At 36.5% G+C, this 27,652-nt stretch overlaps 2 protein-coding genes across 4 annotated transcripts in view; one reads left to right on the top strand and one right to left on the bottom strand.

Moving 5' to 3' along the window:
• The window catches only part of LOC116288779 (mitochondrial sodium/calcium exchanger protein-like), a 19,294-nt gene extending 13,155 nt beyond the window's left edge, over positions 1–6,139 (top strand). Inside the window, exons 8-16 of the mRNA XM_031695611.2 lie at positions 142–240; positions 840–985; positions 1,442–1,574; positions 2,057–2,178; positions 2,691–2,768; positions 2,868–2,943; positions 3,557–3,637; positions 4,184–4,248; positions 4,478–6,139. Coding sequence (XP_031551471.2) covers positions 142–240; positions 840–985; positions 1,442–1,574; positions 2,057–2,178; positions 2,691–2,768; positions 2,868–2,943; positions 3,557–3,637; positions 4,184–4,248; positions 4,478–4,660 — 983 coding nt within the window. The 3' untranslated portion in view covers positions 4,661–6,139. The remainder of the gene's footprint in view (positions 1–141; positions 241–839; positions 986–1,441; positions 1,575–2,056; positions 2,179–2,690; positions 2,769–2,867; positions 2,944–3,556; positions 3,638–4,183; positions 4,249–4,477) is intronic.
• LOC116288778 (uncharacterized) lies at positions 5,478–27,652 on the bottom strand. 3 transcript variants are annotated; one of them, XM_089033336.1, is made up of 26 exons: positions 27,365–27,651; positions 26,659–26,695; positions 26,277–26,351; positions 25,175–25,246; positions 24,483–24,545; positions 24,143–24,254; positions 23,295–23,362; positions 22,034–22,096; positions 20,284–20,375; positions 19,821–19,887; positions 19,090–19,279; positions 18,415–18,473; positions 17,722–17,808; positions 16,881–16,950; positions 15,946–15,983; positions 15,204–15,351; positions 14,928–14,982; positions 14,319–14,373; positions 13,749–13,881; positions 12,091–12,257; positions 10,753–10,815; positions 10,251–10,320; positions 9,563–9,832; positions 7,657–7,704; positions 7,205–7,247; positions 5,478–5,750 (listed from the first exon to the last, which is right to left on the bottom strand). In XM_089033336.1, exons 1-25 carry the CDS (start codon positions 27,412–27,414, stop codon positions 7,231–7,233), a joined length of 2,169 nt encoding a protein of 722 aa, XP_088889462.1. In that variant the 5' UTR covers positions 27,415–27,651; the 3' UTR covers positions 5,478–5,750; positions 7,205–7,230. The 3 variants fall into 3 exon arrangements, with proteins under 3 accessions (XP_088889462.1, XP_088889461.1, XP_088889463.1); XM_089033335.1 differs by lacking the exon at positions 7,205–7,247; XM_089033337.1 differs by lacking the exons at positions 7,205–7,247; positions 7,657–7,704 and having other exon boundaries at positions 27,365–27,652.

Genomic DNA, 27,652 nt, shown 5'->3' with positions numbered 1-27,652 from the left:
GCTTTTATTACTACTTGCTAATTGCAACAACATTCCTTTTCTACCATTCTTTGTTTGTAATTATATATTTATCACTGTTTTATGATCATTCATTTTTAAAGTACTGCTGTGTTAAATTAAAATAAATCATTCTTTCTACAGAGAGAACCAATAATGTCAATGAGGATGTCGAAGCAGTTAGAGTTATTTCATCTGTTTTGGGAACCTCAAGTTCTTCAATACCAGACTCCTATCAACAAGGTCTGATCTATCTAGCATCCATCCATCCAATGATCCATCCATCCATCTATCAACCCATCCATCCATCCATCCACCCACCCACCCATCCATCCATCCATCCAGCACCCATCCATTCATCACAACCATTCATCCATCCACCCATCCATCCATCCACCCACCTGCCCACCCACCCATCCATCCATCCATCCATCCATCCATCCATCCATCTATCCACCATCCACCCACCCATCCATCCACCCATCCATCCCTCCATTCCCCATCCATCCCTCCACCTACGCCCATTCATTCATCTCCACCAATCCAATCAGTAATCTATTTATCTATACCCACCTATCTATCCATCTGAATTACAAAAGATAAGTACAGTTATATTATATAATATCCATTGGTTACCAAAAGTATATCCTTTCTACTCTATTGTATTCTCTTCTGATTGTTTTAATATACTATACCCACCTATCTATCCATCTGAATTACAAAAGATAAGTACAGTTATATTATATAATATCCATTGGTTACCAAAAGTATATCCTTTCTACTCTATTGTATTCTCTTCTGATTGTTTTAATAATAGGCATTTGATTCTTATTTGTTTCCAGATGAGAAAACGCCATTAATAAGACCAATACACACTCTTCACCACAACTTGCCCCCAGGAAGGAAGCTATTACATGGCATACTACCCTTTACTTGCTCTGACTGGGAGCAGAGTGGCTTTTTTGGTAAAATATTCATGGTGTTTAAGGCAAGTAGATAGAATTGTTTACATGCATAAACCTGTGAATTACACATTATTTAGCACTACTTCTCTCTAGTTCTTTTGTTTTCTATTTAGTTTGTCAGAATATTACACTTTAGTTAAAAAACTCATTAATAATTCATGAAGGAAACACAATAGAAGTCATGACCATTACGTGAAGGTGATTTTATATCTAATATAGATTCGTCTTAATTTGCATTAAACTTTAACTTGGATTTTCTCTATCAAACTTAATTGGTTCATTTCGTAAAGAATTCAGTGCAATATGAGAACATACATCATCAGTTTCTTAAGCCGTTCAATAAACTCGCAGATCGTGTTTTATCAGGTCTAAAAACACGAGGTGTACACTCCTGCGAGTTTATTAAACAGTACTTAGTAATGGTTGGTGATGATCGTGATGATGAATCATTATCGCTTTTCGTTCATTTGTAATTTCAGGCACCAGTGGTATTTCTATTGAACATAACAGTGCCTACTATAGATTACGCTGAACCAGACCACAAATGGAACAAATGGCTTAATGTCATCCATTGCATAACAGGACCGGTATTTGTTGTCATGGCAATAAAAGGTAACGTTTCAGTATATAACATAAAATGGAGTATATTAGTCTGTTACAAGTTGTAGATTATTTTTCAAGCAATCTGATTGGAGAGATTTTTACCAGTTGTTTTGATTGGTTAAACAGATTGCAGCCAGGTATTTTCTACCCTGGGTACCATGAGGGGTTGGGGATCATGACCCCTCGCAGGATTCTGGTACCCAGGTTAGGTAATTTCAAAATATTGGAATGTAACATCATTTTGACCTGTAATGACTGCCAAGTACCCTCAATAGTGGAGGGGAATAAGACTAAAAGTTAATGGAAGGCTGTGATGAAATTTAGTGGATATTGGCAAAAGGTGACCCCTGACCCTCTGCCGTCTCCATTGCCCCACCCCAGCTTTATTACATCCTGGTCAATTTAAATGTCCTTTCCTACTTATTGACTAAAGCAACATAATTTTATAAAAATGCACTCATTAAGATTTACATTTATTTTTCCTTGTGCAGTTGGTACAAAGACATTGGCCAGTCATTTTCCAGTATGGGCATTAACATTATCCATAGCAGTCTTGCTTGCACTTGCTGTTGCTATACTGACGTCAAATAACCAACCACCAAGGTTTCATTGGGTGAGTTAATAATAGATGTTGAGGGTATGATCGTCACATAATCAATGGTTCTTTTACCTACCTCCAATATTGCTTAGTAATGATAAAGTGTGGGGAGATACGACTGCCATTTTTGTGACCATGCCAGCCACTTCTCTAACCACTTGTATATTTTAAGAGTGTTGGTCTGGCTAATAGTTGAATCCACGACCTCCTGCACAACAATCTGATACTAACCAAGTCAACAGGGTGTCAGGTGTCTGCTTTGTTTCCAATTCAAACTGGTTAGAGCTGTGCTCCGGGGTCATACATGGACTGCATAGTAGCTGCCAGAGGCACCATCACATGCTTTCATTTCAACTCCATTGAGCTGTGCCATTGCTGTATGTACTTCGTGGTGGTGATTAGCAATCACAGGGCTTTATGGCAAGGTTTTGGGCTTCCTATATTTTGATAAGGAAGGGACCATTGCAGGGGAGTGGGGCATGGTTGTTTATTTGATCATTAATTCCTGCCTACATTTTGCTATTTAGGTGTTTGCATACTTGGCTTTTATCGTAGCTGTTATCTGGATTTATGTCAGTGCCAATGAAATAGTTAATTTACTCCAGGTATGTCAATTTAATGACCGACTGATTGACAGACTTAATAAATAAACATACGAACAAAAAAATGGATTAATTCATTATTCTTCTAATATTTCACGGCAGACCTTTGGTGTAGTTTTCCATTTGAGTGATGCTATTCTTGGATTAACATTTCTGGCTTGGGGTAACAGCATTGGAGGTGAGAACTGCAAGGAGTGACAAATAGTTTTCTCATGTTGTTGATATAGACCAAGCCCATTTTGGTTAGCCTGTGTAATTTGATTACCAGGGTATTGTCTGGATGACACAGGCTAATTTCGATGCCCAGAAAATTCTCCCATCAGCAAATACTGCCTAGTAGGCATAAAATATTCAAAACAACAATCTAAATATCCGGGGGGGGGGGGGGGGGGGTACTCCCATACATGGCCTATACGGGGATGATCTGCTGAACAGGGTATGGTTTTTCGAGCTTCTTGTCATAAACAGGGTATGCAATTTCACTCAAGTTCAAAGTTCTTCCCGAGTTTCCTGTCATATTCAGGGTTTCTACTGGTTATTATGGTCGTAAAAAAACAAAATGCGAGATGACATGATAATTGAAACGGGAACTCATTGCAATTAATTATATCTTTTGTCATGAACAGGGTCTACAAATTTGGTTTTTTTGTCATAAACAGAGTAGCCCTTTCAGAATCCCAGCGGAACACCACTACCTAAATTCTGGCGGAGTACCCCCTCCGGGCTAAATATATGGAGACCTATAATGAATTCTAAAAATTCTAATCCTAATAATTCTTTCTTCATTTTAGATCTGGTTTCCAATACAGCAATGGCTAGACAAGGATATCCAAATATGGCAGCGTCTGCATGCTTTGGGGGACCAATGCTTAGTATCCTTAACCCCCAACATTCAATAGTTGCTTTCATTATTTGATAAATACTACGGTGTTAATTTTATGACGAAAGACTCATCTACATAGGCTTAGACTTGTTTAAGAGCAAATCATTTGCAAGTGTTATGCAAAGCATGTGCAAAATACAGGGGCAGATCCAGGATTTTGTTCAGGGAGGGGTGCACCCCTTAGAATCAAAGGCAAAAAACAAAATTGGTTATCTTCGAAGTAGGAGCACAAAGTGTAACCAGGGAGGGGTGCACACCCCTCCCCTGGATCTGCCCCTGTACTAGCTATGCAAATAATCATGTGATCTTCCAAAACAGTGGTATGTTTTGAATGTGAAACTGGTGTATTGGGATGATAAACTTATTGATCAAAAATGATCCGTGAGGGGTGCACATGTGAAGGGATCTCATTCTGTATAATTTAAACTGACATGTTTATCTCATTTCTCTCCACCCTGGTTGGTGAGATGTCCTCTTCCTCTAACGAGAATTCCACCAAATTTATATCATCAATAATCCTTAATATTTTATCAAGATCTCCTCTTGGGTATTGGACTCGCTTGTACTATAGTCTCAGCTCGACAGGGTCACAGTGTTGTGGTAAGTGATTGACATGGTGCGGACATCATCTGTAAGCTAAGAGAAATTTGCAATCCAAAGTATCATAATGCCTCAATTTGTGTAGTGTGGTGATGTGTGCAAATACTTTCACCACTTAGGAGTTGACCATATAGTAAGAGTGATTGCAAGCAATAACCAAAACATGCAAATCTTCTCCGTCACACCACTCAACATCTAACACTGTGCTACATATCGTTTCTCGTTCTAGCTCCCTCATCGCTACCACCAGTATATCATCTCATCAGGTTTTCTCATGTTAAGCCTGGCCTCCTCAGCTATCGTTATTCCTCTGATGGGATTCAGAATCACCAGATCGTATGGTATTTATCTTCTGGTCCTCTACTTGTCGTATCTAACATTCTCAATCATATCAGAGGTCAAACACATTTGAACAGTTGGGAAGCATTCTACCAGCAACATGAATGAAACTAAAAAAAATTTCTTATTTAAATATAAGGGCTACTTTAAGAAACAAAAAATTAAGCACCTCGAAGATTAATTCTTAAAAATTCTTAAATAATTAAAAAAAAATGTTAATGCAATACTTTCACATCCACAACTACGTCTACCATATGGTACAGAAACTATTCTAGTTCTGTAAATAGATAAAGGGATATTGGGGATATACATGAAAACTAACAATGATTCTTATTTAAAATGGTATAATAATTCTAAGAAAAAAACGAAAATCAGCAATAGAAGTATCATAAGAGTTTGTAAAAACATGTACCGGTATATGAAAATTTGTAAGGTTTTGGAGGTTAAAGATTAGAGTTTAAATAATTTTTATTTTAAAATGTAAAAATAAATATTAATTATTTTTAAAAAACTGGTAATATTTTTCAAAATGTAATTCTTAAAGCTCAAAAATTAGGTATAGTATGAAAAAAGAATATAGCATAAATAAAGCTATAATATAGTAAGAAAAAGTGTGGGGGGAAATGAAGCTTGAAAATTTAGTGGATGCAGGAAATGGGACAAGCTACAACTGATCTCTTCAGTTCCATGTAGGCTGCCTAGCTCAGTGGTCTGGGGCGTTGAAAAGAAGAGAGGAAAGCATTGCTCTGCATACTGCAGTGTTGCAAAGAAAAAAGAGGGGAAGGATTGCTCTGCATTCTTAAGTGTCTTCTTTGCAACATCACATATATGACTTCACAGGTTACTGTGCATCTCTCAAATTTTTTAAACTGTGCATTAAGAGACTGGTCTAAAAGAACAAGCACATTTTATTAGCTTTATCATTATTTTCTCCTCATAACATTAAAAGTGAAGGCCAAATTCATCTTGCAGTTGGTAGTAAGCTCCTTTGGACGAGGCAGCAACAGAAGTATGCACACTTCTGGTAGCAGCAAATTAGGTTGGGGAGGGGAGGGAGGAAACAATGGAAGATGAGGAAAAATCAACAGATGGGCAGACCTCTTAACTGTTGATTTGTGGTGTTTATGTTGCTGACGGTGGATATGAGTGAGGCTGGTGGGTCCCTGCAACACAGAAGTAATACTAATATTAGAACAGAAATTGAAGGTTTGATAATCACAAATAGAAATGAATAAATGAAAAATGGAATAACTGAGAAGTGGTGTATGTCCAGTAAATGTTTTGGGTTTTACTTTTTATTAATTTATCCAGTTTTGAATTTAGAAATGTTGATTTAGTCTGGTTGGGGGAATAATGGCCGTTACCATCTTGATATATGAACCATTGAACCATATGAAGACTTATCTCCACGTATTTACTATAATATTGTGCTCAGTTAAAATGTCCTCTTTCAAGTAATCGTTAGGTTTAGGGATACAGCCTGGGTTAGATTTAGTGTTATATTATATTATTAATTTGTTATTAAATATGTTATTAATATCATTACACTCAACATACTGCGTCTATCATCAATTTCTGAAAATCGATATTAGTATGTTTATATCCTACATCACTTTATTGTTTTTCTGCCATCCTCGCAGAACCCAGGGGTAAAATTCTGTGGGTCGTTTCTCCCTACCAGAAAGAAATGAGAGACAGAATTTTACCCCTGGATTCTGTGAGGATGGCAGAAAAACAGATTGGTCCAGAAATCTGAGGATTTTAATGTTTACACTAAATTTAACCCATAACTAGCACAAGAGGGTGAGTAATTCTAAATTATAGTAAAGACAAACTGGTTGGTGCAGTATTAGAAAATAATCCGAAGCAAAGGTGGCATATTATTCCCGAGCCTGGGAATCGAACCCTGGTTGCCTGGATGAGGTTTCATATGGTCACTCTCAATAGCTCTCAGCACTATATATATTATAGTGCTGAGAGCTATTGAGAGTGACCATATGAAACCTCATCCAGGCAACCAGGGTTCGATTCCCAGGCTTGGTATCGTATGTGAGTAGAGTTGTTTGCTCTCTCCTGTGCTTTGAGATTTTTTTTACAGTTTTCCTCCCGACACAAAAATCAACTTGTAAATTCTAATTGTAATCCAGTGTAAGAAAAGTCTCTCTGTAGAACCACCAATTTTCCCATTTATTTATTTATCATTTATTTATTATTAACGACATGATTGTATGCAACTTCTGCTGACTTACAGTCTTTCCCAACAGCACATGCAGGATTGTACAATTATTGCAACAAAAAATATTTTTGGTAGACACTGAAAGTTTTTTCATGACATTCTAGCCAGAAAAAGCTTTCAAGCTAATAACTATAGCCATTGATTCTTCTCCAAACTATCTACAGAATGCCAGGCTAAGATGGAAATGCAAAAGAAATGCCACAAATTCCATTGAGAAAAGCCTGATTTTTAAAAAGTTGTGATATCTAATGATTTTACGGACTAAATAAAATATAGATGTAGATTTTCATGTTAGCCCTAGCATCCAAGATAATTTTGAGATGGGTCAATTGCCTATGAAATGTAAATATAAATGCCTGATTGAGATCCACCAAAACTTACTTTATTCAATGACAATTCTGCATTTGCTATCTATAATGACCGGCTGTAAAAAGAAGCTACTTTATTAACTAGTAGGAACTCTCTCCCTAAATAGGGTGGGGGGACACATTCACATACATCACGATACTGAACAGAAACTACATGTACAATGCACTAGGATGATGGTGCTAACTAACTACTGTACTCATTAGAGTCATTCATTAATGTCTTGATGCTGGAAGGATGAATGGTTGTGATGAATGGTTGTGATGAATGGATGGATGGGTGGATGGGTGGGTGGGTGCTGGATGGATGGATGGATGGGTGGGTGCTGGATGGGTGGATGGGTGGATGGATGGATGGATGGATGGGTGGGTGGATGGATGGATGGGTGGGTGGATGGATAGATGGATGGATGGATGGATGGATGGATGGATGGGTGGATGGATGGGTAGTTTATTTATTCAACTTACACTGGAGCTGCGGTTGTTTCCTAGATGCAGGGTATCCATGAACTGGTCCTGACCCCAAAAAGAGAATATTTATTGGACTCAACTGGGATTAACTACTATTGCTTAGTAACTAACAAAGGGAAACTTCTAATTCAAATAGTGAAGAGAGAAATGATCTGTTGCTAAAATATCCAAAATTAGATTTCATAAATGATGTATCTTTGTCCTCTCCCGTGCCCATAAAAACTACTTCTTGGAGGGGATGAAATTCATGTGATTTCTTGATACCAATACTGGGATCACAGGCCAAGCATGCATCATGAATTCACTTCTATTTTCTTTTTCTTTTTCTTTTCTTTCTTTCTTCCTACCTTCTGTTTCCTTTCTTTCTAGTCTACTATCATACATTGAGGCTGCAATAGAGTTGTTTTAGTAAGATTCGGAAGCCTATGACATGACTTACAGTTACGGTACTGCACATACCACTTTCCACTTCTATGCAAACAACTCTATTTTTTACAACATGAAATACTGGTTCATGGTTTGAAGTGCATCAGTTAAAAAGTGCAGTTACTAGCAGTGTTATTCAAGACAAGCTAGACAACAAAATAAAATGCAGCTTTTCTTAATCCTGAGATATTTTATTAATTGCAAAATAAGAAGCACCAGACAAAGATCAATTACTTTTGACAATAGGGTTACCTTAAAGTCAATTAACATGGAAGAAATTTATATTAACTTAACCAGAGACGAAAAATGTAACTTGAGTCTAAAACGTCTATTTACACATATCTGTTCCAGTTGTCATCAGGACAAAGTAGGTATCGGTGGATGTCGATTTCAAAGGATGTCAAAAATAATTAGTTTTATAGGTTCGTTATTTTCAAGATAGTAACCCAGACAACTGGCTTGTCAATCATGGAAAAAGCGACTTCCAGGTCCAAAACAAAAAGTAGTTCTAAGATTTCATGACTGGATTTTTTATCCAAAATTCTAATTGTCTTAGGTGGAGATTACAGCCTGTAATTCCTTTACGACATTTTTCACTATATTTTTATTTAACAGATTTTGTGGGCAGCTGGACCCAGAAATGTGTCACAACTTAACAGCTCCATACAAGACATGGAGTTTTGCCCTCTTTTGACAGATGCCAAAAGACAAGACATCTAGATTGTGTATGGCTAACTAAACTATGAAAACAGGTGTCAATAACTATACTTTGTTTGCATGAAATATTTTTACTTCTAGTTAATAGAGAGAAGGAAGAATAGGACTCTGCAGACTTTGATATTTTTTTGATACATTGCTGATGACAACTGTGGATGGCAAAATCCTGTTTTCATATCAGGTTTAACCAGAAATACTTTAGACAGACATGCAAATAGGAGAAAAAAATGCAGCTAAGCCAACTATTTTCATGTTATACATGGTTGCATGTAGTAAATCATACAAAAATACTGATTGTTGCTAGGTGATGGTTGCTAGGTGATGGTTGCTAGGTGATGGTTGCTAGGTGATGGTTGCTAGGTGATGTTGCTTGGTGATGGTTGCTTGGTGATTGTGAGTATCACAAAGAAATCAACAAAACTTCAAGTGAAAATCTTGGCAAAGAAGAAATATGAGCCTAACTTGTCTAACTGTTAGGTGATTAATTCTGGACACTGACAGTGGTTTGTTCTTCCTGCCTGCTTCCCGCTCCTACATCTGCCTGCACAGTAGAATCCTGTCTGTCTGTCTTGCAAACACGATATGACGGCACCATGACGGCACAATCTGACAAGTGGTAGCGGTACAAAACTCATTGACATACAAACAAAAAATTTCCAGTATCATCAATTTTTGCATCCAAGGTAAATATTAAATTAATATTTCAGAATGATATATTTTTTAAATAGCTAAATATCATTGATTGGAACGTGTTTCTTACCTGGTATGTACTGTTGTATCATGGGACTGCCTGGGGATCCTGATACCGGAATGCCAGCCATTGTTACAGTCTGCGGTCCCCCTTGCTGCTGCACCATTACCATATGGTTTGGCGAGGGCATTATTGTATGGGGTATTGGAGGCTGGTTTCCTTGCTGTTGCTGCATAACTTGTGGTGGAAAACATTGTAGAAATTGGCCCTGGGTGGTTGGGCTTGGCTGTGGTGACCCCTGGTAGGGCGAAGATGGGGTCATTGGAATGGCACCACCACCTGTAATGTCCAGGGAGTGCATTATGTTATAACCTCTCTTCTTTTTGTGGCCTAACGTTAATAACTTTCTGCAGTACTTGGGAATTATTAGACCTAATCCACTGTTTTCCTATTTCAGACCACTTGTCATTCCCTGAAGTATTATTTCTTTGTTTAACGGTTGCACATGAGAAGACACATGAATAAGGATACTACTCAAACAAAGAATCTTATTCTGAAGAGAGTGAGATTTGGTCTGAAGTAGGCAAAACATTATGACAAAGTGGATTTGGTCCATTTTAAAATGTAGAACCAAAACTCAGTTTATAAAAATTCAAGAGCCAACCCCTGTTGGTCCAAATGTCCACAGGGATTACACTTTGTTGCCTATCTGGAATGTTACCTGGGATAACTGAATTCTAAGGAAAAGTTGACTTACCATAAACAGGTACAGGAGTATTGTCTTGATAAGTTTGAGCCACACTCACTTGGACTGGTGTATTGCCACCCTGGGAGAATATAGGAGTAATGAATTATTATAGGAAAAAATAGGATGGGAATGGACTGTAGAGAGGATGGGAGAGAATAAGAGGGATAGGATGTAAGTGTACAAGTATCTAAGGAATGAGATTTGAAGGGAAGATATGATTTTTAATACATGATAGAAGAGACTGTGATAGAAACATTTTTTAAAAGGATGAGAGCTTGGGATTGGAATGGGATAGATATAGGATACCTCTTTTTAAAAAAAATAGAGAACTCCATTTAATTTTTGACCTGTCTTCTAACAGTAAGGCCTAGGACAAACGTCAAACTTTCCATGCACCGAACTCATTAAAAACAATGGACATCAGGTGATAATGAGGCAGCATTCTTTGATGTAATTAGGTTTGGTGCATGGAAAGTTCGACGTTTGCCCTAGGCCTAAGTTATCAACTTACAGAATGAGGAACCAAGTAATGTGGTTGGGCTCCCTGTGGTCCAGCATGGAGCATGAATGGGCCCTAAAATAGAGATCACACATTGAGAGTGTGTCTTGTATTGTAGTAATAGGATAGGCCATTTGCATGATGGTGTCATTTTACTACCACTACCAAAATGCTGCATGAATTTTCTTTCTTATTCAAATTCATATTTCCTTATGAGAATAGTAAGACAATTGGCGCTAATTAACTAATTATAAGAAAGTGCACAAGGGAGTCTGGTAGAGGTAGACCTCAATTATGCTATAATAATAATAAGAATAATAATAATAATAGTAATAATATAAATAAATAAATGAATAAATAAATAAATAAATAAAAGGATATTAATAATAATAATAAAAATTATATAGAGAAAAATATATATGAAATAAAAAATAATAAAATTAATTATGTAAATTAAAAAGAAAAGAAGAAAACAAAAATCGTGTAAATAGTTATGTGGAGGTGGACGGCATTAATGTATGACTTACTCTGCTATCGGTAATAAAGTTATTTTTAAAAAAAAAAGCTATAATGCAAGTGACTTTGTTTGTTAGTCCCTTCCTACTCTGTCCCAAGAGAAACAGGGGTGTCATAGACCCTATGCAAAAAAATTCATTTGCATAAGTTCATACATTAATTGCTTACTTAATAGAGTTCTTTCACAGTTACTAAAAATAGATATCGCAAAGCCTTGTGGGATCGACATGTGGACAAACAAACTTTGTAAACACATGATATGGTTACATGGAAAAGGAGATAAATATCAGTCTAAAAACCATAGCTTTTCCAGGGTTACACGGATTAGAAAAAAGACAACTACACATCATTGCAGCATATTATCATGTGTGCTGCTTGTTCAACTTTCAATTCCATGATGCACGATTGTGACGTCATCTGTAGAAAACGCTATTTGGGAATTGCTTTGTTAAATTCCAATTTGATCTGTTAGTTAGCCATGCCCTGACTTATATCAGCCCAGGAGTTGTTTCAAGGTTTGAAGTGTGAGCTAGCCATGCCCTGACTTAGATCAGCGCAGAGGTTGTTTCAGGGTTTGAAGTGTGAGTTAGCCATACCCGGACTTAGATCAGAGCAGAGGTCGTTTCAGGGTTTGAAGTGTTAGTTAGCAATGCCCTGACTTAGATAAGCCCACAGGTTGTTTTAGGATTTGAAGTGTTACTTAGCCATGCCCTGATTTTGATAAGCCCAGAGGCTGTTTCAGGGCATCACGGATAAAGTTAAACGGTTATGTAGAACCTGTTGGATATTTCTCCCTCTTTGGAGTGGTCAAAAAATACCACTTGACATATCTACCTGTGGATTAGACATATGTAGCATTCCCCCATGGAACTGATGACTTTGCGGAACTGTAATATAATGAGGATATCCTTGTGTAATGATTGGGTTTCCTGTGGCAGCAGCTGCAGACATCCCTCCATGTGGATCGTTAGGGTCACGGCCAGGGAAGTATCTCTGAGCAGCTGAAAAGATTTATTGTGTACAGGGTTAACAATAACCTTTGTATTAATTGACAAAGAAACCGTCAAGCATATAAGTGATGGGGATAAATTGATACACTGGTCTGTGAAGATCTTTTATGACCTCTGAGCTTAATGCTTTCCCATTTCAGATTGTATCATTCCCTTAAGAATAAGGTTCTTTTTTTGAGTTTTATCCATATTCATGTGTCTTCTCATTCACAACCATTAAACAAATAAATAATACTCTAGGGAATGACATATTGTCTGAAATGGGAAAACATGTGTCAACATCATCTTGTGTCATCATCCTCATGTGTCGTCATCGTCATCGTCATCATCAGCAGCAGCAATGTGTTCTTCAAATTTCATTCTTTCTACCCTATGGCGTTATATTCCCCACAAAATTCAACCTCAGGTTTTCAACATTCTAATAAAGAATTCAGTGTTTCACTTAAAATGCAATATTGTTAGTTGCTTTTCCGACATTGAAGATTTCGATTTCAACTTAGCTGTAATCTCGTCCAACATTCGAGTTCCACGATTGAACATTCGTTAATAGCTTTCCGTGTCTGGACAAAATTCAACATTGTTCTTTTGACATACATTAAGTCTCAACATTCATCTTTGAGAATGTTATTTTCTAAACAGTATATTAAAATGAACCATTAGAGTTTCTCGTTCAAGGACTAAGGTTTTAAAGTCTTTAGATACAAACACATAATCTTTCCGTCATTGTTGGATTACGATCCAACGTTCAAGTTCTAGCATTGAACTTCACGCACGAGTGCGTTTGACCTATGCACAGGCAGCCCAAACAAGGTTCCTGTGTATGGTTTATGAGGGAATGTATGGGAGTTATGATAACGTTACGAAAATAAAATGTTTCACTCAACAATTTGCCTCAAAACTTGCTGCAGTCGTTGCTTTTACTTTGTTCAGTCTTCTGGCGAAGTTTGAGCGCTATTTGAGGCCGTTTAGTGGGTTTTTTCAAAATCCGGTCTTCTCTACCTAAATAATGGGAATGCAGTACGTAACGTGACCCGCTCACGCTTTACAACGGCTGTTTGAACCATCGATCATATGCTGTAGAAATCAAATATTCGACTTCAAGCCAGGATTTTTCTGGACATATTTGGCGTGGTGGCATTCAGAATACATGTTATAATAGAGAAATTATCGTTCCTTTGAGATGTTGCATTTTTATTGCGGTTCAAGGAGAGAGAGAGATATTTTTTTTGGATTTTCTAGCGTGATGAAGTCCATATCTGGTGCTAAGTCTTCAGCCTTAAGTTGAAATCGAAATCTTCAATGTCGGAAAAGCAACTAACAATATTGCATTGTAAGTGAAACACTGAATTCTTTATTAGAATGTTGAAAACCTGAGGTTGAATTTTGTCGGGAATATAACGCCATACTACCCCCCCACCCCCAACAAAATACTTGGATACCACTCGTCCATTTTAAACATATAGGAAAAATATTGGCTCTTACTATGGTTAAAGGGTAAATGGGGCTTCATTTGAGGTTGTTGGCGCATATGTGGGCCTGGACCACCAGGATGATAAAGATGTTGTGTTGGTGATGGTACAGGAACATGCTGCTGCTGAGAGGCTGGAGGTGTCCTCTGGAGAATAAAAAAAAAGGAAGTCATAATGTGTGATACGCTGGGACCACCCAAAAATATCTGTATTACACTGTAGTTGAAAGGACAAAAGAACCAAGACGCTTTCCATTTACCCGAAAATACCCCGGAAATTCCAGTTGGAAAAACAAATGGTATGTATCATTCAGATCGGAAAGATCGGTCTTCCGATTAAGGCATCCACTTTTTCCCTCTTTTCGATTTTTCTGGTAGACATGCGTACCATTTGTCAGATGTCTAAGCTTTCTGCTCTTTTTTTTCACCATTTGCAATTGAATTTCTAACTGAATGGATTGGTTCAAATGGTAAGCACCCCTGACCACCACCTAAGTTGACACAACCAACTTATTACATCTTGAACTAAAGGTGCACCACAGAATATGGCAGCACCATCAACAGTAATTAATAACACACAGTACCGGTAATTGTTGCCGAGGCTTGAATTCTTGTGCATTTGCATTCAACTCGAACTTCCTGAAAGATATAAAAGACATGAATCGTGGTTAGCGGAAAGTTAAACATTCTGAGAACAGCAACAATAACAGCAACAAAATACAACAACAACAGCAGCAACAGCAACAACAACAGCAGCAGCAACAACAGCAGCAGCACCAACAACAACAACAGCAACAACAACAACAACAACAACAGCAGCAACAACAGCAACAACAACAACAGCAGCAATAACAACAACAGCAGCAGCAACAACAACAGCAGCAACAACAACAGCAGCAACAACAACAGCAGCAACAACAACAGCAGCAACAACAACAGCAGCAACAACAACGGCAGCAACAACAGCAGCAACAACAACAGCAACAACAACAACAGCAACAACAACAACAGCAACAACAAACAACAACAGCAGCAACAACAAGTATAGCACTCCACATGAGACAAAGCTAAAAATGCTGAAAATTCAGAGTCTGGAGAATAGAAACACTGTAGATCTTCTGTGAGCCTTGTAAGTCCTACTTTACTTTTTCCAAGAACTATCTAAGCAAACATTTAAAAGGTTTTATGCTTACTTTACTTTCTCTGTAGTCTTTGGTGGAGTATCTGTGCTTCTCTGTTGCTCTTGTACTGAATTAATGAAATAAGAGATGTCAATAAAAGCAAATCATAATTCTTATTAAATTTCTATGATGAAAGCTCAATTCATATCAGTCTTTTATTCAGGTCCACATCTTTCCTAGAACTTGATTCTGGTGAGGAGAGGAAGTCACAGGCACTCAACAACCTTTCCTCAAACTACTACGCTGAGGTAAAGGTAAAATCTTGGAAGAAAGCTACATGTTTATTACCTTTAGGGGAATCCCTCTGTTGTGGTGGTTCTCCTTCACCTGTAGAAGAAGGAGCTTGCTCTTTAGGGGTAGATTGCTGGGCACTGGTAGTAGCTGGAGTTTCCTTCTTGAGCTGCTGTTCTGTATTAGCTTCTTCAGATTCAGCCAACTAGAAACAAATAAAGCACAAAACCTCAATTTTTATTGATTACCTGAAACAACATCTGGGTTCATTTAAGTCAGGGCACAGCTAACTCACAAATCAAACCATGCCACTGGATAACTCACAGATCGAACCCTGGAACAACCTCTGGGCTGATCTAAGTCATGGCACAGCTAACTCACAAATCAAACCCTGGAACAACCTCTGGGCTGATCTTAGTCAGGGCATGGCTAACTCACACATCGAACCCTGGAACAACCTCTGGGCTGATCTAAGTCATGGCATGGATAACTCACAGATCGAACCCTGGAACAACCTCTGGGCTGATCTAAGTCAGGGCATGGCTAACTCACAGATTGAACCCTGGAACAACCTCTGGGCTGATCTAAGTCATGGCATGGATAACTCACACATCAAACCCTGAAACAACCTTCCGGCTAATCTAAGTTAGAGCATGGGCAACCCAGTAAAACCAATGAAATGAGGGATAGACCAAAAAATATCCACTCACTTGTGATGCTAAGTGTAATGAGTTCACTACCCCTTATTAGCATCAAACTATTAATGAACCAAGAAAATAAACAAAATGTTCAATATTACCTTAAATTTCTTTGAAAAATCTCTTAGTTCTTCAAGCTCTGTAAAAAAAACAAACAGACATGTTAAGTAATGAATAATGATAACAAAAATAATACTAATACTAATACTAATACTAATACTAATACTAATACTAATACTAATACTAATACTAATACTAATACTAATACTAATACTAATACTAATAATAATTCCTAATCCAGATCGCCAGTGAGAACGTGGAGATTGTTAAGACATTTTATAATTACACCACCATTTCATTTCAAGTCGGTAGTATAATGCTCATGATAAAAACGCTTGACAATAAAATAAAATAAAATAAAGACAGGAAAGGATGCCTTTTTACTCCAGAACTTTTTATCTTTCTTGGCTTTTATGGCATCAAAAAAAAAAAAAAAAAAAAAAAAGAATAAAATAAATACAAAGTATTCAATCCACAAAACTATTTGCCTTTTTTTTTTTTACACTGTTATAAGAAAAGCTTTACCAAAATAATTTTGTATTATCGATGTTTAGTTTTTGATTTATTACGAGTCAAATCTACGCAATTCTGTCAAGCGTTTTCAGAGCATTAGAAATAGGGGAATTCGATTGAAATAATAAGTTTTTAACTTGGTACATAATTGTTTACTTTTTTTTGATGATTATTGTTATGAAAATATTGAAGTGGGTGTAATAGAAACATGATTTTCAACCTTTGCGATTTGGCTTCCAGCTTTGTGCTCCTCAATAGGACACAAAGATGGTGGTCCCATACATCTCAACTAAATTATAATGAGTATAATCAATCGCTTGTTTCTCCGTATCTAAAACTTCTTTTAGCTAGAAATGTGGCTGAGATATATAGTTTTTGTTGCTCTTTCAGACTATGGAAGTTTTGTTGTATATAAATCTTGGGAAAATTTTCGATGATGTAGGTGAAAGCCAAGAATACTTACCAGGTGTTTTTCCCTTGGGCTGTTTGGCATCTACATTAGTGTTGCTACTCTCTGCTGCTGATACCTGTGTCTTGGAATATCAAGAAAAAAAAAAAATTTCTACTACCATTATTACAGCTATTACAACTAATAGAGCTATTATTAAGTAAAATTACTTCGCTCATGAAAAGAAGTTGTATAACTATAATAACTGCTACTAACTGCTGGCAAACCCACTACTACTGCTACTTCTGCTGCTACTACTGCTACTACTACTGTTTCTGCTGCAAATAATACTGCTGCTACTACTACTACTGTTTCTGCTTCAAATAATAATGCTGCTGCTGCTACTACTGCTGCTACTACTACTACTGTTTCTGATGCAAATAATACTGCTACTACTTCTGCTACTGCTACTACTGTTTCTGATGCAAATAATACTGCTGCTGCTGCTGCTACTACTACTACTACTACTGCTGCTACTACTACTGCTACTACTGCTGCTACTACTGCTGCTACTGCTACTGTTTCTGATGCAAATAATACTGCTACTACTTCTGCTACTGCTACTACTGTTTCTGATGCAAATAATACTGCTGCTGCTGCTGCTACTACTACTACTACTACTACTACTACTACTACTACTGCTGCTACTACTGCTGCTACTACTACTGTTTCTGATGCAAATAATACTGCTACTACTGCTGCTACTGCTACTACTGTTTCTGCTGCAAATAATACTGCTGCTGCTGCTACTACTACTACTACTGCTACCACTAAGTTCTGTCTACTGCTGAGATACAATTGCTCCTGTTTCCAACACTACTAATAATACACTAATTATAACTAATGATTTCCATACCTTTGGTACAGGTTTGACAGAGGAACTTTCTGTTTTTGGTTCACGTTCAGCTGATATAGTGTTAGTATCTCTTGCTGGCAATTTGACCTTTGGATTCAATATAGAAACAGGGTTGTCAATAAAATTTTTGGTAGGCGGTTATGAAATTGAAATAGGCCGGTAAACCTGGAAATCACTGGAGAATGTAATTGAGGCATAGTTGTCACCAATCTCACTCTTCTCACAAAAATTCAAGATGGCAGACAACAATCGTTGTAGTTTCGATTGCGTTGCAGTTTTTATAGTACAGCAACAAAGATTGGGTTAAAATTTATTTTATTCACACATTTTGCTAGTTTAAAGAACTCTAATCAAGATTTACAATTAAATTGGGAAGTGGCTGAGTAGGCAGCTGAGTTAGTGAGAGAATTGGCAATTGGCTGAGTAGGCGGCCGAATTAGCAAGAGAGGACGGCAGAATCTGCCGGTTGCTGGCTTCTATTGCCAGCTTCAGTCCCACAATTCACCGCAATACCAACTCAACCCAGGTTTTCCTACACCTTGGGATGGCAAATACATAGCTACATTCTGACAATGTCACTCTTGTCATGGGCTAGTATCTATATTGCATCCATTTTTTTGAAATATATATTTCATTGGGCAGTATTAAACTGGTTTTATAATTGTATAATAATACTAGGACTAGTGCACATACCTGTTCAACAACTGCTGTAGGTTTAGGGGTGTTGTCAGATAATCTGCTGTCTCTTTCTTCTAGAAATGACAAAGATCAAAGTTTCATTTTCAACAGTCTTCCTGGCATGTTTTGTAAGAACATTTCGACTAGCAATTTTGTTGCATAACTTGAGGGGCAATTTTAATTACGCAAATGTCGGCAATTTTATGCCAAATTAAGGTGACAGATTGCAGCCAAGTCGTTGCAAAATCAAACCTGCTCATAATTTAGTGCAACTTTCAGATTTTTTCTCTAAAAAGTTACCAAGTTTAAAATTGCACCAACTTCACTGCAACCTATCATCATAAAATTAACATTGAAATTGCTGCTTTAGTTGCACGACAAAATTGCTGGTGTAAAAAGGTGTTTATTGGAATGTATGGAAATTGCCTGGGACATAAATGATGTAACAGATGAAGTATAGGGTTTTGCACCACCATGTGACAGCATCCATGTTAGATGGCAGGAACGATACAATCATTTCACTTAAGAATGAATTAATTTCATGAAAGCAAAGGGATTCTCATTGTTCTGTTATCTAACCACAGGCTGTATTATGGGCATGGGCATGTGACAGTGCAAAACGTCTATTTCTTCCCTTGAACATCATGATTTCTTTGCTTAAAAGTACATTACAAAAATACAATTTCATACTTGGGACCCTCTGTGGTTTGGGTGGGCTGACTGCAGGGAGATCCTTCGCAGGAACTGCATCCCGTTTATTTTCATCTCTACTGCTAGCTCCTTGTACTTTAGACTTCCCTGAAGCTCTGACTACTGCTGAAAAGAGCTCCTCTTCTGTCTTACCACTGTCTACTTCACTACGGTCTGAATGTGAGTTTTCCTTCAAGAAAAATATAAAAGAAAACATTTTAACCATCCATTGCTGATTCAACATGGAGGAATATGTCACCTTCCCAGTTAGGAGGTTTACAGTGCAACAAGCAAAAGTATGAACACCTTTAAAGTATTCACATACTTCTATGCACAGGATTTTGAATGTTAAATCGACAAATTTCAATGCAAAGTTGGCTGGTTTTACCAAATTAGGAGTTTAAAAGTTTATTTTGCAGTGCAAAGTTCAGTCAGTGAGTTAGCCGTGCCCTGACTTAGATCAGCCCAGAGGTTGTTTCTGGGTTTGAAGTGTGAGCTAGCCATGCCCTGACTTTGATCAGCCCAGAGGTTGTTGCAGGGTTTGATGTGTGAGCCCAGAAGTTGTTCCAGGGTTTGATTTGTGAGTAAGCCATGCCCTGACTTTGATCAGCCCAGGCCTGGTTGTTTCAAGACATTGATCTTATTTGAAGCTTTGAAGGTTTAGAGATGAGAGTTCACAGCTATACCACCCTTGATATATATTCAATTAACACTGGACACTGTATCCTTACCTTCTCAATTTCTCTTGCTAAAATTTCAGCTCTGTCTTCAAGTTCCTTTGAACCTTCTACAGGGGTACTATATAAAAAATTCAAATGATGCATTAACAGTAACACATTTTTTAGCTGTATTCTAAATACAGTAAGATATATATGTATTTTTATTTAGTACAAGTAGCTTTTCAGTGGGGAGAAAGGACACTAAGTCCAGTCAAGCTCTACACTGCAGTTACATATCATTTATTGATGTCACAGTTTCATTAAGTGTTGTCAGGAACAATAATTACACCTGATATTATATAATTTGATATTAAAATTAGTTTGGGCATAATATTTTCCACATACATGATTGTGGATAAAACTCAAACAAAGAATCTTATTCTCAAGATAAGTGACACAGGGTCTGAAATGGGCAAAATATTACCCCCAAGTGGATTCGGTCCATTTAAATTGTTATTATCATCCAAAGACTTACGTGTAAGATAACATTTTATGATCATACGATGATGTGACACCATATTTCTCTTTATTAGTAGCAAACATTTCATCAGGATCAAGACCATTTTTCTAAAAGGTAGAATTTTGTCAGTGAATTTCATAAAATAAGTTAAATTTCTATGAGCATTGCATCCCTGCCATGCATTGTACTGCTATATACCATGGCCAGGAACCAATAAAATCAAGTCAGAAGTTAAGTTTGAGTTTTAAATTATTACAAACTGAAATATATGTGAAGAAATTCATTAACCTTATAAGCAAGGTATCATGAGGGTTAAGTGGGACATATATATATAGTTTACATAAAAAAAACTTTTACTTAAATCTCTCCAAGATTGATATTGTTTCGTTTTTTTTTTTGTTTTTTTTTTGTAGCTGCCTCATCTTAAGAACACTAAAATCAAAGCTTTATGGTTCAATAAGAGGAAACAAAAACAAATACATGTGAGGTTGAAGTCAATCAAACTATGGACAACTTGCTTTACTCCAATGGACTCATCATTCGGTCATAACTGCTAAGTACTTTGGATATAATTTTAGCTGTTTTTGTCACTGTCTCAAGGTTATTTTGTCGATGACATCCTGGATTTTCTATATTGTAAGGAATCAGAACTTAAACCAACCTCTGCCTTAACTTGTACTTCTGCGCCAGAAGGAACCAGCTGAGCTATTTGCTGTCCCATAACCTCTATGCCATTATTAGATCAAAAATCACAGATGCTAGATACATTCAATTAGAAGTAACTATCAACGATGAATGCCTAGCCATTTTCTCCTTGTAATTATTTCAAGATTTAAAATCTTTGAAATGCCGGTTTTCCTACAGTTTTTTCGATATTGTTTTTTCGATATTGTTTTAGTACTGATTTATGAGCTCCTAAGTAAGAATAAGAGTTATTTAGAGGTAAAAAGGGTACTTAAAAACCACTGGCTGGTTTTGTATTATTGAAACAAAGAGGTGCTGGTGGCAAACTATTCAACATTTGTAAACAAACTAGAATATGGGGATTGACAACTCCTACTTCAAAATGACTGGTAAAGACAGTGTATTGATTACTTGTGGTAAAGAGTTTTTTGACAGGTTCAACTGGTCTTTTGAACTCTTATTTTTTTTCCAAGGGAAATTTTTAAAGGTTTTTTGTGAAGAGGGGTAATATCAAGGAGATATCTTGAAAGTATCAAAAATTATTTATACTATATTTCAGTTACATGATGGGCATTAAAAACAAATGAAAAGGAATGTATAATACTGAAATTATTTCATTACTTCGAACCAAATTTCTTTATGATTTTAAAATACTATTAATATATGAAATGTCCTGTACTATGGCTAGTTTTTTTATCAGAGATTTTTTATATTTTGATGAGTATAATATTCAATGAATAAATGGAAACATAAGCTTTGCTAATGGAAATATAAGTTTAAAAATAATTGAAAGAAATTGTGTTTAAACCTATGTTATATACTACCATTATTTGCACTCTAAAATTATCTACATTTAATAATTAATAATGAATAATTACTAATAAATGAATATAATTATCAGTGACAATTTTTTGTTCAAACTCTTCTAGTGGATTTATACCAGAATTTAATGATTGGGGACAAACCAGCAAACCTGGAAGGAAAACTCACAGCATAGCCAACAATGAGCATTCACATCTGCTCACACACTTTTAACAACAGCTTTACAAAATAATATCCCTAAAATTGTGTCAAAACATACCATGGATGAATCTTCAAGCACACCAGCAATCTCTTCATGCTCTCCAGATGGATCTTCCCATTTCTATCCAAAGTTTATTATTGAAAAATGTTTTAAAAAAACTTACTTCTTACTAATCATTTAGGTTTAAGCTAGGAAGGATATTGTCATAGCAACCATTGTACTGCTATCTTTCTTCTCTTCTTCAATTCAAGGTTGAAGTAGAAGAAAGGAACTCAGTGCAATGGATGGTTGCTACAAAAGAATTTCATAAGAAAGGATTATCCAGCTGATCTGAGACAAAATATTAGCCAATCAGAAGCAAGAAAATTTGTAAAACTGATGTGTCACTTTTCCTTTTAAAATTATGGATTTCCATGCCAAAAAATGGGGGAAAAAAACAAACATTGTTAATAAGCTTTTGGTAGAGTACAAACACTAAAAGTGTGCAACAATTTGCACTATTTAGTAGTAAATAGTGCTAATTAAACTATAGAAAACAATAGGATTAGCATAATTTAGCAGTATTTATCTTAATACACCGTATGGTTTGTGATGTTTTCACAAACCATACGGTGTACTAAGTTAAATCAATTCTCCTACTGTTCGATTCCACACACCGGCACGGTTAACTAGTTTATCTAGTTTCTACCATATGATTTAGCAGTATTTAGTGGTATTTATGTTGCACACTTATAGTGTTTGTACTCTAACATTAATGCAATAATATTAATGAGATTTATATTTTTATTGCAATGGCAGGCATGATTTTATCTTTTGCTGGTCAATTTGTGCAGGCTTCATGACACCCCAGTTTAGCAGTGTCGTCATTCTTATGTCACTATTTCAGATCAGCTAAATGCAAATTATTCTAAAAACAGAATTTTTTATCATTTCCTGGAAATCAATTTTTTATTCTCATTAAGATTAAATTGCATGAAAGAGTGACTGGAAAAAGGAAACAATTTCTTTTGTCGCAGTATTAGAGCAAAATAAATAGAACTTTCAGGGGTCGATTTCTCCCTATACAGCAATCAAACCCTCTAATTGACGAATCCTCTAATTAGATCATATAGATTTTATTGATCCCCTAAAGGTTGGGTAAGAACCCCTGAATAAGAAGCTAGAAGCTGCTTTTTTTGTGTGTGTTTCAATTTTTTTAGGGGGGTGAAAAACTTGGATATGCCTCTGTTTATGATCAAGAAATAGAATTGGTTAAAAATCATGGTGTGTTGCCCTTTATTATAAGGAAAATATCAACATTTCAATTTGAATAACTGACCTGTAGTTGTCGTTCATGGCCAGCTTGTCCATTCAGCCTACTGCTGATAGCCGTATCTGTGAAATTTTCTGGAAAATTGAAAGAAAAAAAATCAGTTATTATATTTTGTACTCATGTTTAAAAATAAGATTGTTTAGAAAGGTGAAAATTAACTCTTATTCACTGCTCAAGATAAGCTTTAATGATAAATGAAGGCACAACTCCATCGCAACTACAACATCTACTTCTTAGATGCCTGCGATTCGACGTGAAGTAAAAAACAAACTGGGAAAGAGTATTCCTGTAGCTGACATGCTCTCCATAATGTATTTCCAAAGAGATAACAATGACAGTGGCTACGAACATCACAACATTCACTTTGTTACTTACACTAATAATATTTATTGTCTTAGAAAAGTTCTATTATGTCTACCTATCCAGAGGAAAACCCTTATGGGTGAAACAAACTCAACTCAAACATGCAGCTTATCTGAAAATCAAACCTACAACCACAGGCTTGAAATATACAGTGACGAGAAAGCACTATAGCAATACACCGATCCCAAATTCACTGTTCTACCTCCCTAGTTAATGTTGCTAGGTCTGACAAGCTGAAATGTGTTTTTGATATACAGCATGGAACAGACACTGATTGCTGAAAATTGTAAATGTCTGCCTTTATACTAAATAATTTTATGAATTCAAGTTTGTTGGTCAGACATTCTGTATTCCATTGGGCAAACTACCCATTGTTTGGGTGGGCACTCAAGCATGGCCAGGAGCATAGCCAGGATCAGTGTACACCAATATCATGTCATCATAACAAACTGAGAATCACAGTTACAGTGATATAGTCATGACCAGTTTACCTTTCTTGATCTCCTCCAGGTCAACATCCTTTGCAGCAATACACACAATATGTTTTAAACCAATCACAAGGGTTTCTATTGTGCAATCTTTTGAAGGTACTGGTGTATACTCCTAGAAAACAATGAAAAAACACATAAATCCTTTATGAAGGCTGAGAATTTCAACGACAATACAGAGCCTAGAGTAGGCTTCAAAGCAGCCATGTTGTATGACAAAGTAAGATTATAAGATTATAATATTATCTATTAAATCTCTTTTAGATCAAAAATATTGCATTGTTTCAACCCCAAAAACATGGCTGTTTTGCAACCTTCTGCATGTAAAATATTGCTCTCTTACCTCTATTTTTTGTTGGCCAATTCTCTTTTGAACTATATGTGCCATTTCAAGGGTCACATCCAACTAGAATCAACACCGTAAGTTAATATTTTAATTTGAATTAATATTATAAAGGAGAATTTTAGTGTTTATTAATATCATTACTTGAGGTTTCTGCTGCAGGGTCCCCTTCGAGGTACATCACACCAATTTCCACCCCGTAAAATCTCCATACCCATCCCACAATCAACCCATTAAGAAATCATTAGTAAATGCTAGACACTGAGGGTGGTCACTGCAGGGTTTCTTTACTTCCTCCATGGTTCTTTTATGTCCCTCCGTTGCAGGGTGAGGTAGTGTGGAGAGACAGGACCACCATTTTACATGGTCATCCAAGCCACGTGAAGGTCTAACCATTTGTAGTTGTCATTACAAAGACAGCACCTTCTCCTCAGTTATTCTAAGAACCTGAGTGTTGGTCCAGCCAGGAACTCAAACCACCACCTCCCTCAAGAAAGTCAGATGCTCAACCAACTGAGCCAACTGGGTGGCCTTGGTGTTGCTCAAGATTACAGCGTACGTAAAAGGTCTATAACTTCGTAACAGTTAGTGAGAGGGAGTTTTGAGGGATTATAGCACAGTTTCTGTACAACATTACAGTAAATAGGGTACTGTAAAAAGGTGGTGCTTTTTCTGTATTTATCCTAGCTTACCGTATGGGACACAGTCTTGAGAACACCCTCATAAACCGTTCCATTAGGGACAGTTACCTCTACTGAACAGCCCTGTGAGAATTCAGTAAACTATAGTTAATATCAATATATGATAGCTATCAGTCCAGTATTGCATTGACATGCCAGGGGTATAGTGTATGAAGTGGGATTCCTATAGTAACTGTGAACCCTCTTCCCTTGAATAGTGTATTTATATTTTTCATTTTTTTGTGGGGGGGGGGGGGGGGGGGGAGGGACAATTTCTTGTGGTTAGAGGTGAGTTATTATTATTATTATTATTATTATCAAAAAATGTTACAACAACAACCACACTTCTAATTCTAGATCCCCTTTGTTAAAACCATATGCTACACTAAAAACTTGCAAAACATAATTGTTCAGAATCATAAGAAGCTAGAAGCAAGTAACTTTATGTCATCGGAAAATGTGAGACCTACGAGTCAACTCAACTAGCCTGTTACTAAAAATTACCAAAAGTTCTATGAAATAGAAGTTTCAAAAATATGTTTTACAAAAAAAGACAACCATTTTGAGCTTTATCGGCAGACATGAGACATGTATCATGACTTATGTTCAAAATTATTCAAATCTTGGTGTATATATCATCCCTAATCCATTAATTATTTTTCAGAAAAGAGATCTGTCTACCGTAGTAGGCCATTGACATACAGTTACGTAAGAAGTGTAATGTAGCATAACATCAAGCAGTGTCTAGTCAATGTTATCAAAAGGTACACAACGTCATTACATATTGTATGTGCAAACAAACTAGAATTTAGGACAACACCACTGTTTCTAATGGAAAGATTCAATGACACACAACCAAAGACGCATTTCAGACAAAGAGAACAAAACCTTTAATACTACATTGTCATTCACAATGCAATGGCCTGTATATGTTGATGCAGAAACCATCACCAAGTAGAAAACAAAGAAATAAAAGTTGGAGGTTGCATCATCATTAAGTTTTGAAATGAAATTAAGGGACACGTCAAAGTAATTTTTGAGAATTTTTACACACATAAATATAGATTTCCAGAATTTACTAACCATATTCTCTTACATACTATACACAACTTACCAATAATGATACGATGGAGTGGACTAGATATGGATTTTGATAAATATCAACCATGGACTGTTTAAGATCGTCATTCTGTAGATCGAAATTAAGCCATTTTGTCATAAAACTATAAAGAAAAGCCCAATAAAATAAGATATCTCTTCAAACTTGAGAATCCATTTGCTGTCAAAATGACGACGCATGGATTTTTTTAGGACTTTTATAAGCCGATGAGGTTATTTTTACGACAATATCTTTGGTTAAAAGTTAAGTACAACGAAGCTTTGATTTTCAATATAACAATGAGATCTAAAGGAAGAAAAAGATTTTTAGCCATGAGAAAAATATAAGGTAAATTTAAGCTTAGTTCATTGAAAACATCTCTGACAACTCTTCGTACCTGCGACTGTGTAAAATTTTGTCCCCTGTTTCGACCCCTAGAAAAAAAAAGGAAGTTTATAAACATACGAAGTGAGTATTTTTACCGGTTTTAAAAAACGCGATTAGGCGTTATGGAGCGTTCAGGAAGCAACCAGGAAGCATGTGCAAGAAAGTGTGCCAATTTTACTTCAGTGACCATGTGAACCAACTTCTCTCAAAGAATGAAGGGGTTTTTCGAGCTCTTCGGGTTAAAACAACAACTAAACCAAACAGGGAAATCTTCTCTTAACCATTATCACAATTAAAAATGACAGATGGATCCGAAATAATTACACTAGGGTCAAGATAATTCAGTTTGTTGCGAGAATTTGTGCGAGGCAGACGACGTTGGTAGCTAGAAGTGGTCGTGATGTGAAACAAGCTTCACAGTTTCACTTGTGGATTAGGTAGAGTCATGCGATATAAGCTAAAAACAAGGTGTTTCTTTTCGAAGAGTCTTCTACTTAATCGTTTAAGTTGAATACTAATAGGATGGAGAGCAAATCTGTAAATCACACTAGTGTGTGAGAGTCGATAGTAGACACATCCGCCGGTATAACACCGGTTTCGCAAAGATCCAAGGCGGCCATTACAACAGCTTCACAAGGCCTCTACGAACACATTTTCGAAACCTTTATGCTCTAAACACCATTAGTCTTTCATTTAGAATAAAATCTGTGCCATACCTGTTGAATCCACCGGATCCACGACCCTTAGTGCGTTTAGTTTGATTCATGATTGAGAAAAGTTAGAACAAGTTGGCATTCCATGAACTGATAAACGCAACACCATCATATTGTAATAAATAAATTTAAAAAACGCCTATAGCGTTTGGGACTTCGAGCTTCAAGGAAATTGAAGCCAAACTCTTCTACTTGAGCATCAAGAAGGTGAAGGTTTCTTATGAAAACATTTAGGCAGCCACAGCTTTGACTTCCTTTCACTTCTCAAAATCCTCTGCGTATCGCGAGTTC

Source organism: Actinia tenebrosa, unplaced genomic scaffold (assembly GCF_029948245.1).
Source record: "Actinia tenebrosa isolate PJP-AT-01 unplaced genomic scaffold, QUT_ActTen_1.0 PGA_scaffold1__47_contigs__length_23844297, whole genome shotgun sequence".
NCBI lineage: Eukaryota > Metazoa > Cnidaria > Anthozoa > Actiniaria > Actiniidae > Actinia > Actinia tenebrosa.
This window is presented reverse-complemented; position numbering and strand designations above follow the sequence as displayed.

Bases quoted from the DNA above. Each gene is read 5' to 3' on its own strand.
- LOC116288778 (XM_089033335.1), bottom strand. From the start codon at position 27,414: ATGAATCAAACTAAACGCACTAAGGGTCGTGGATCCGGTGGATTCAAC. The intron at 19,888-20,283 runs GTAAGTCTTTGG...TTTTTTATATAG, and splicing joins CATAAAATGTTATCTTACAC to TACCCCTGTAGAAGGTTCAA. The intron at 9,833-10,250 runs GTAAGTCAACTT...TGGACATTACAG, and splicing joins TACTCCTGTACCTGTTTATG to GTGGTGGTGCCATTCCAATG.